At 47.5% G+C, this 10,517-nt stretch overlaps 1 protein-coding gene across 7 annotated transcripts in view; it reads right to left on the bottom strand.

Annotated features, from left to right (window-relative positions):
- Positions 1 to 10,517, bottom strand: part of PACC1 (proton activated chloride channel 1) — a 52,279-nt gene that overhangs the window by 34,668 nt on the left and 7,094 nt on the right. The window contains exons 1-2 of one of the 7 annotated variants that reach the window (XM_048843123.2): positions 9,819 to 10,030; positions 1,669 to 1,768 (exon numbers count right to left, since the gene is read on the bottom strand). In XM_048843123.2, the coding sequence (XP_048699080.1) occupies positions 1,669 to 1,768; positions 9,819 to 9,854 (136 nt within the window). In that variant the 5' untranslated portion in view covers positions 9,855 to 10,030. Of the gene's footprint in view, positions 1 to 168; positions 264 to 688; positions 857 to 1,668; positions 1,769 to 9,530; positions 9,724 to 9,818; positions 10,031 to 10,517 lie in introns of those variants that run through there. The other 6 variants (XM_048843128.2, XM_048843125.2, XM_048843124.2 and 3 more) reach the window with 6 other exon arrangements.

Raw genomic sequence — 10,517 nt, 5'->3', positions numbered from 1 at the left:
CACATGCAGAAGTGCCAGAAGTGGTGGCTATATTTTGCCAATTTGGTCTTTTACACCGGGGGCCATATAAAAAAAAAAAAATCAGCCTTTATCATGCCACCGTATGTCCTATCCTTCAAATGTAGGAGTATGCTGAGATGTTTGTTCCTTACCATAGTAAATACTGACCCTTTAAAAGCTCCCAGTGAACATGTGCCTAGTCAAATAATGGGATTCCACGGTCACACAGGCCATTCCCACACAGTTACTGCCAGGAGAGGACAGCCTAAAAAACCAGGGCCTTATCTACACAAGAAAATTGCACCAATTAAACTTATATTGTTTTTTTAAACAAGTGCAAAAGTGAGTATGGACACTTAGTTTACACCTATTCTTACTCAACACTGCAATAAACCGGATTTAAACCAAAATGCACATCCACACAGTATTTACTGTGCTGGAAGTTAGGCCTTGTCTACACTACACAGTTTTGACAAAACAGGGGAGGGGTACACATTACAAAGCTACTTTTGGCAGCAAAACTCTTTCTGTTTTGCCAACAAAATAAGATCACCTCGACAAGAGGCATAGAGCTTTTCAGGGCAAAGTTAAAGCAACAAAGTGTCAGTGTAGATGCTGCCATTCATTATGTCACCATAACTGGCCTCCCCCAGTATCCCACAATTCCCACCGAGACTGCTCTACTCACTGTTTTGAATTTGGCTGCTCTGCATCTAACTTCGAAGGCAGGCACCGCTCCCCTTTCAAAGCTCTGGGAAGTCGGGGGGTACTGGAGGAGAGAGACTGCTGTGCAGAGCCGGGCTGATGTGTCCCCCTCCTCCTGCCTCAGGATTGGTTGCTCAGGCTGCTGTGTGACCTTAAAGAGACAGCATGCCGACACACTCTCCATCAACCCACACAGTTTCTGTCTCCCCCCAACACACACACACACACTCTCTCCTCTCCCCACTCTTCTGCCCCCATACACTTCAGTTGAAAAGCAGCTGGCAATGTACAGGATGCCCCTGGAACCATGGGGTTGAGAAATCATCATCATGTGACACTGTCCCTGCCCCATGAGGCATTGCAAACCCTTCCCAAAGCACCCTGCAGCCAGTTGCCCAGTGGGATAGCTACCCACAGTGCACTGCTCTCTGTGTCAACGCAAGAGCTGCTAGTGTGGATGTGCTCTACCGACACAAGAAGCATACTGTGTACATGCAACAGCAGTTTAATTAAAGCAGCATAACTTTTCTTGACAAAACTCTGTAGTGTAGACAAGGCCTAAATTGGTTTAAAACCACACCTTCTGTTTAACTGGTGCAACCTGCTTAGGTAGACAATGCCTATACCGCTAGGTTGCAATACACTGGCTCCCTGGAATTGCACATTCAAATCCCAGCAGGGTCAGCTCAGCACTTCACCTTTCTGAGGCAGAGAAACATCTCCTTTTAAATGGATTTTGCTGGATTTTCTTTGGTTTGGTTCTAACACCAGGTTAATATCTGTAGCAGAGGAGATACCGTGATGTGGTCTCATGGGTAAGGAACTCTTCAGCTCTTCTTTGGTACAGTATTTCATTACTGACAGTGAGCCATTTATTGTTTCAATTGCTCCCCAAAAGGCCATTCAAAACAAGCAGCTTTTATTAGGCACTTGATAGAGGACTTCTGGAACAGCAGCTCTCACCTGGTAAAATAGCTGAGCTGGTATCCTCCTGATCGTCGTCCACTTCCCCCTCCTCCACTGGCTCTGGATGCTCAGCTCCATGCTCCACTTCCTCACTCAGCTGAGGAAATACATCCCATTTTCAAATGTACTTTTATATCACCACAATAATGATTATTTTTTTGTATTATAGTAGTGCAGTGGGATCCAGCTGAGCCCCATTGTGCTAGGTGCTGCACAAATACACAGAAAAAGAGCTTACGACATAAAGAGACAAGACTAAGGATGAGAGAAAGGAAGTATTATCCCCATTCTGAGAGATTAAATGACTTGCCAAGGCAACAACGGAAGTGTGGGAGCCTGAAATTGAACCCAGATTTTTCAAGTCTCAGTCCAGCACACCAACACCCTTTAAAAACCAGCACTTTTCAACAGCATCTTCAGCCCACTTGAACCTTCAAAATTAAGATAGTGTCTCATGATCTCAACATGTTCTTGAGTGAAGTAGGTCCATGTTTCAGCATATATATTATTACAAATCACAACCCATGCCACAGGACAAAGCATTAGCACACTGCAATCATGTAACCCTTCTGCCCGTCAGAGTTGGCAGCAACAAGGGCCGGGTTCAATATCTAGGAGATCCATTCCAATAACACAATGCAAACCGGCTCGAGCCCCCACCCAGTGACCTGGGACAAATATATACCACCCCCGCTGGGCGCCTCCAAGAGGCGATACTTCCCCTCTCGCAAGCACATAGTCTGAGTGTAGCAAAAGCCTTTTAATAACAGAGAGAAACAATGTGGCATTATGTTGGGGAAACACCACCAACAGGATTCATAACACAACCCATGAGCAAAAAAAACCCACCCCAAGCAAATTGGGGCATGCCCTTTTCCCTTTGGTTCTTGAGTCCAGCAACCCCAAATCACCCAAAGTCCCAAAAGTCCAATGCCCCAAAAGTCTCTGTCCCTGGTCAGGGCAGCCCCAGAGTTCGAAAGTTTATCTGTGGAGCTTTACCTCCCAACCTGAGTGGAAATGGGACGGGGGTAAGAGGCACCTTACATGATCTGAAGCTGACCGCCCCATAGCGGCGCTGCGCCCCGCCAGCCGCCCCACGAACTCCTTCGCTCAGCGGCGCTGCGCCCCGCCAGCCGCCCCACGAACTCCTTCGCTCAGCGGCGCTGCGCCCCGCCAGCCGCCCCACGAACTCCTTCGCTCAGCGGCGCTGCGCCCCGCCAGCCGCCCCACGAACTCCTTCGCTCAGCGGCGCTGCGCCCCGCCAGCCGCCCCACGAACTCCTTCGCTCAGCGGCGCTCCGCCCCGCCAGCCGCCCCACGAACTCCTTCGCTCAGCGGCGCTCCGCCCCGCCAGCCGCCCCACGAACTCCTTCGCTCAGCTCCACGGCCCACAAGCAGCTCCTGCCATCCACAAAGTGCTCCACCAGCCGTCCCGCAAGGCACTCCAGCCGTCCCGCAAACTGCTCCACAATATATCTTCAGGCTCCCCCACTACTTAACACAACACTCAGTGATTTCAGTTCTTAGGTGAATTCAGCTTGTAGTAGGGGAGCCCAGTGCTGGTGCACTGTCAGCCCAAAGTGAGCTCAGCAGCCTATAACTAGACTTCTAATGAAATCAAAATTAGCTCTGATATTCCACAGTGGAGAGAGGAGGAAGTGCAATTAGCATGTAAGGCCCTCACCAAGGGGCCCATGCCACTAAGTATTAATACTTGTCCCCAGCCTCTCTCCATTCACACAGTTTTGGAACCCATGACCCTTGCCTAGCGAGTGCTACTTAGTTGATGGTGAATCCCTCCATCATAACAAAAGGCCACGTACAGTTCCAAGCACAGTTCCCATAATCAGGGTAATAACAATTTATTCTTCCTGCCCCAATAACAGAGACACTGGGGATCCCACAGCAGCCAAAGTGACCATTTGGGCAGCTATGGTCTCATTCTAGGTGTGGTGGGTGTGCCTATGCAAATGAGATCAGCCCCTGAAGTTCTTTCCCACAACTTGCCACACCTCATCACCAGATGTCAGGGTGGAGCTCATCCTGACATTGCTTACAATCAGAAGAAAGAAAAGGAGTACTTGTGGCACCTTAGAGACTAACAAATTTATTTGAGCATAAGCTTTCGTGAGCTACAGCTTACTTCATCGGATGGGCATCAGAAGGGCATGCAAGAAATGTTATTGTTTTTAACACAGATATTAGTGCAAGTTACTCCAGAGCGCAGCCCAAACCACCTCAGCGGATGTGTCATTACAAATGAACAGTCAAAAAGTCGACAAATCGCTGCTCTTTATTTTTCAGCTCAGTGCAGCTGCTAACAAACAAATCAGGGCTTTGCAAAGAAGTAATAGCGATCACGCGTTTTCTTGTTCCAACTCAGAGCCCAAACTGCCAGGACATTTTGGTCAATGTCGTAAGCTTGTCACATGAGATAGGCATCAATATATACCACAAAGCATCTAGACAAAGAACTGGGGAACACATGGAATCCAAACAATGAAAACTTGGTTTTCCTTTTGTTTAAGAAAAAAGTCCTATCATCTTTTCCCCAGGTGTCCCTCACAGAAGCTGAAGGGCTAAGGATCCTTCCTTTGCACCAACTTTTGTCTATCTCATTTTAAAATATACATTTTTTTATTTTAAACATTGTAATAAAATATACTGATTGATCATTTTCACTTTTTAGCGACTTATATTCCAGCTCTCAAATATTATTCATTTTACAGATGCAAAATCTTCTTAGGCAAAGAGCCTGATGCTCCCCTTTCTTCTTGCAACTTTGTGTAGTCATTCACACCTGCACAAAGCGAGCACAAAATGTTACCGCTGTTTCACACACACTTTGCACAGGTGTGACTGACTTCTCAGGGTGTGAGGCAGCAGAGACTCAGACCAGCAGAGAGAGAAAGGTTTTGTCGACAGAGGTTTTGTTGCCCCAGTTTAACTTAAGGTGTGAATTTCAACATATTAAGGCCATGTCTATACTAGTAAGCTTACAGGGGCACAACTGTACCAGTACAACTGCACTGCTGTAAGATCGCCCGTGTAGCCGCGCTATACTGACGGGAGAGAGCTCTCCCGTTGACATAACAAAACCACCTCCACGGTCAGCGGTAGCAACTCTCCCGCCAACATAGCGCTGTACACTCCGGCTCTTCTGTCAGTGTAACTTATGTCGCTCAGGGGAGGGGGTGTTTTTTCATATTCCTGAGCAACATAAATTATACTGACAAAAGTGGTAGTGTAGACATGGCCATAGTTAAACAGATACGCAAAGCAGTGTGGATTCTTATGTCAGTTTAAGAGTGGATTATTGCAGGTTAACTTGAATAGATTAGGACAGGCATGGCCAACCTGAGCCTGAGAAGGAGCCAGAATTTACCAGTGTACATTGCCAAAGAACCACAATAATACGTCAGCAGCCCCCAATCCACTCCCAGTGCCTCCCGCCTGCCGACAGCCCCCACCAATCTGCGCCTACTCCCCCCTCCCCCGCAGTCAGCTGTTTTACATGCGCAGGAGGCTATGGGGGTGGCAGGCTCAGGGGAAGGGGCCTTGGGGGAAGGGATGGAGTGGGGACAGGGCCTGGGGCAGAGCAGAAGGTTGAGCAGTGAGCACCCCCCAGCACACTGGAAAACTAACATCTGTAGCTCCAGCCCTGGAGTCAGCGCCTATGCAAGGAGCTGCATATTAACCTCTGAAGAGCCACATGTGGCTCCGGAGCCGCAGGTTGACCACTCCTGGATTAGGAACAGGTTTAGTTAAACCAAAATAAGACACTCTTATGCTGAAATAAAAGTGTCTGCAAAGCCTTTAGCACCAGTTTACTTAAAGATTAGACTGTAGGAACATTTAGTTTGGCGCAAGGCGAGTTGTGACTCTACCCCACACAAGCTGTGGGACTAACTGTGTGTGCGGACTCTGCTGATTCCTATTAATAATTCATTAGTGACCTTTGATTTAGTCTCCTTTGAAATGTGGCTAATCAAATGGCACTAACTAACTGTTAATACATTTCAGCTGGGTTCACATGGATGGAGCCTCACAGACTACTGCAGGGTAGAGTCACACCACTGCTTGCCATGAACTGATCGTTGCTGTAGACAAGGCCTTTTACAGTTTAAAAGTTGATTCAAGTTATACTTGTGCAACTTCCTCATGCAGAAAAGACCTAAGGGACTTATCAAAAGTCACAGACCTAGTCAGTGGCAGAACCAGAAATAGTTTCCTCAGCTCCTGACTTCTCATCTTCTCTCACCATTAGACACTCTTCCTCCTAACACACAGACACTTCATCTGCCTATATTGTCTAGTTAGGTGGTTAAAGGCATTCGGTATTCTGGGCTCTACCACTGCCAGACTGTGACACTATGGACTAATTACTTAACCTCTCAATGCCCCAGTTTAGCTCTCTGTAAAATGAGAATACTACTATCTACTCTTCACAGGTGTTTGAAGGTTTAATCAACATAAAATGCATTGAAATCCTCAGATGAAAGGTCCTACAGAAGCACAGAATACAATTAACAACAGATGGTTCATTCTTTCTTTAAACCTGCAACTTGGTCACATCAGGTCTAAACAAAGAAAACCAAGTGCAATGAGAGGTTTTGAGCAGAGTGGAACTTGAGAAGCTGAATAAGCCGCAATTGTTTCCAATTCACAGCAATATGCAAATTGCAGTGAGAGAGAACTTCCATGTCAAATTAAATTAAAATAAAAATGGAATGGAAAAAATAACTACACTACAAGGTGGGTAGAAAGCTGGCTAGATTGTCGGGCTCAACGGGTAGTTATCAATGGCTCCATGTCTAGTTGGCAGCCGGTATCAAGTGGAGTGCCCCAAGGGTCGGTCCTGGGGCCGGTTTTGTTCAATATCTTCATAAATGATCTGGAGGATGGTGTGGATTGCACTCTCAGCAAATTTGCGGATGATACTAAACTGGGAGGAGTGGTAGATACGCTGGAGGGGAGGGATAGGATACAGAAGGACCTAGACAAATTGGAGGATTGGGCCAAAAGAAATCTGATGAGGTTCAATAAGGATAAGTGCAGGGTCCTGCACTTAGGACGGAAGAACCCAATGCACAGCTACAGACTAGGGACCGAATGGCTAGGCAGCAGTTCTGCGGAAAAGGACCTAGGGGTGACAGTGGACGAGAAGCTGGATATGAGTCAGCAGCGTGCCCTTGTTGCCAAGAAGGCCAATGGCATTTTGGGATGCATAAGTAGGGGCATAGCGAGCAGATCGAGGGACGTGATCGTTCCCCTCTATTCGACATTGGTGAAGCCTCATCTGGAGTACTGTGTCCAGTTTTGGGCCCCACACTTCAAGAAGGATGTGGATAAATTGGAGAGAGTCCAGCGAAGGGCAACAAAAATGATTAGGGGTCTGGAACACATGACTTATGAGGAGAGGCTGAGGGAGCTGGGATTGTTTAGCCTGCAGAAGAGAAGAATGAGGGGGGATTTGATAGCTGCTTTCAACTACCTGAAAGGGGGTTCCAAAGAGGATGGCTCTAGACTGTTCTCAATGGTATCAGATGACAGAACGAGGAGTAATGGTCTCAAGCTGCAGTGGGGGAGGTTTAGATTGGATATTAGGAAAAACTTTTTCACTAAGAGGGTGGTGAAACACTGGAATGCGTTACCTAGGGAGGTGGTAGAATCTCCTTCCTTAGAGGTTTTTAAGGTCAGGCTTGACAAAGCCCTGGCTGGGATGATTTAACTGGGAATTGGTCCTGCTTCGAGCAGGGGGTTGGACTAGATGACCTTCTGGGGTCCCTTCCAACCCTTATATTCTATGATTCTATGATTCTAACTGCAATAAATTTCAGTGTAATATCAAAAGTAGAAAACATATTATGATACAACATTTATTACACTCTCAGGGTAAATCTACAATGACCCTTCTTTAATATGCTGGAATGGAAGAAAGATGAAAAATCAAAATATAGAGCATTTCAATGCACTTCAAAAGCAAAATATAACATTTGGAGTTCTGCACTGGTGAGACAGTTCTATTTTTACAAGCCTCTTACACTTAAAACCATCACAGGGCTGTCAGCCCAAAGCGTAAGAAGCACTAACCCTTGGGCCCAGATCCACAAAGGGACGTAGGCACCTAAGTCCCTTCATGGATCGCACCCTTAGTAACTAGGTGAGCTGTGCTGGTGGTCTGATGCTTGTAAGGACAACTGACTTCACTGGAAGTCCAGAAAACTCATCTGACCACAAACGTGCATACAAAATTCACTCCAAACCACTAAGAATCACATATAGCACTGGACTTTAAAAGCTTAACTCGAGCATGGGGTAAGCCATTACATCTTGGGAGCACAGCATTCAATCCAGAATGAGTGTATGCAACCTTACAAAACCTATTTCACAGCCAGTCCCATCTGCATACACACTAAAAGCTACAGTCCACCAACAACAGGATAGCAGGAGCAGTATTACCATGCAAGTTTATTCCAGTTTCTTCAAATGTACCAGTATATGCCCATATGAATGAAACTATTCACAGATGTAAAAGCGGCAAAGAGTCCTGTGGCACCTTATAGACTAACAGACATATTGGAGCATAAGCTTTTGTGGGCGACTACCCACTTCATCAGATTCATGTAGTGGAAATTTCCAGAGGCAGGTATAAATATGCAAGTAAGAATCAGGCTAGGGATAACGAGGTTAGTTCAATCAGGGAGGATGAGGCCCTAATGGATGTCAACACTGACTTGGGAGATAGGGGCAGATCAGGGGAGATACAAAACCCATACTTCAGTTCAGGGCTGGTTACAGAAATAGCAGCACCACCTGCTCTTCACCCACTTCCTACCTTTATGTGAGTGAAGTGAATTTCATCCAGTCAGAGAAAACCCTGCTGGGGGGTATGAATAAAGGGAGAAATGTTCTGTTTCACTTGTTTGTACATGAGGTTATTTAAATCTTTTAATGTCTTCTAGTCTAACATGATAAATGGGAGAAGAACTGATAAATGCCGATAGGCTAAACTAGAGCTTCCTACGGCGCAAGCCCAAGGCCAAATGTAGCTTGCAACTTCCTAAAACGAGGTAAACAGCTGTGTGGTGAAGGCAAAGGTGACGAGCTGCAGGTTTTTATTGCCGATTAACTTGAACAAGACAATTTCTATGCACCTACCAAGAAAGATACAAGTACAAGCAAGTATAATATTATGCTTATATAAGAGTTTGATATGCAAACTAGATGCAGGCTTCTGGCACGATTACAACTGGGCCTTCAGTATCACTTTTCATGTCTGACAGACCCCTCCTTTGCTATAAAAGTGATAAAGTCACCTGCCCACTGTATGTACCTATACTTTCTACAATTTACAATGGACTGTATTTTCACTGACATTTCCTTGTTTTTAAATACAAACATGTATTTGCCTGTATCAGAGATCATCCTGTTTCGTGCCTATGTATTTAAATACAAGGACCCTAGGGATCAGGGCTCTACCATACAGAGAAAGCAGGTGGATGCCTTAGGCAGCAAAACCATTCATGAGGCGATCTCTTTGAGTGACTGCAGGTTGGAAGGAATGGACACTTTACAGTTTGCCTAGGGCAACATAAAGCCAACAGCCAGCCGGTTTTGCTATGGCTCTGACTTTCTATGCCCTAGGTGACTTATCAAAGTCACTGAAGATCTGGATAACCAGAAGATGACTGTTTAATAAGCGCGGGGACTGGCGCCAAGACGAAGATACTGCAATTGCTTTTAAACAGACTGAAAGGGGAACAACACACATACGCTCAAGTTATAGCGGTGTTCAGCTTGAGCACAGGTACAGGGCAATCAGCCGCAGTGCTATTTCATCGTAGATCTGAGGTTTACCATTAATGTGCACGTCACCGGATTGCTGCACCTAGCTGGAAACGGCTGCGCCCTCAGAGGCTGCTGCGAAGCCGTCCGGCACCGTGCTGCTCTTATCTCCGTCGCTGTCTCGCAGCCTTCAAGCCACCGCCGCAACCCATTTGCCGGTGCACAGCTGCTGAGCCCCCGTTACGGAGTCGGCTGGGCAAACAAAAGACCCCCCCGGCTTGCGGCGCAGCGCGCCTTCCTGACGCCGAGGCACTCGCCCGACCGAATTAACCGTCTCCCCTCCCCGCCGCCCCTCAGTACCTCCTGGTAAGACGCGGCGATCTCTTGTCTGAGCATGGCACCAGCGAAGAGCGCGGGAACAAGCCTCGGCGGCAGCCCCCGAGGGCTGAGAGGGGGGGGGGGCAGCAGGCGCGCGACAGCAAGGAGCCCGAGGCTCTGCAACCCCAGCGCGAGCCCTCATGGACCGTGTCGGGCTGTCGGCGCAGGCGCGCACGCGCGCGCGCCTCACCCTCTGTCTTCTCCGCCTGCGGCCGTTGCCGCGGCTGCCCCAACCCCCTTCTCTCAGGCGGAGCAGTTGCAGCGCAGGCGTGAGAAGCGCAGGATTCTGGGGAATGTAGTTTAAAACCGACCACGCAGGGCCCCGGCTCTATCCTGACCTACGGCTACCCAAGAAGCCTTTTCACGGAAGCCGCGAACGATTTAAAGCAGCCTGGGGACTGTCCAGGGTGCAGCAGGGAAACAGCATTTTCTGTGCATGTCAGCGGTGAGCACCACGATCTTCAACAGGATTTCTCCACGAGAGACAGCAGCCCACGGGTCTCCGTGTGCGGGAGCACCAGGAGAGGCAGAGCAGAGGAGTGATATGTGGGAAGACTAGAACTGCCAGCCCCAGGAATTCAAAAATGTCAGGCCCCCCCGCAAAATCAAGAGATAGGCTTAAAATAATAATTATGGTTTCTTTTTTATTTGCCTTCTGGTTTTTGAACATTTAGAGTTCAG

The sequence above is a fragment of the Caretta caretta genome, chromosome 3 (assembly GCF_965140235.1).
Source record: "Caretta caretta isolate rCarCar2 chromosome 3, rCarCar1.hap1, whole genome shotgun sequence".
Lineage (NCBI taxonomy): Eukaryota > Metazoa > Chordata > Testudines > Cheloniidae > Caretta > Caretta caretta.
The sequence above is the reverse complement of the archived record's forward strand: the minus strand, read 5'-3'. Positions and strand labels throughout refer to the sequence as shown.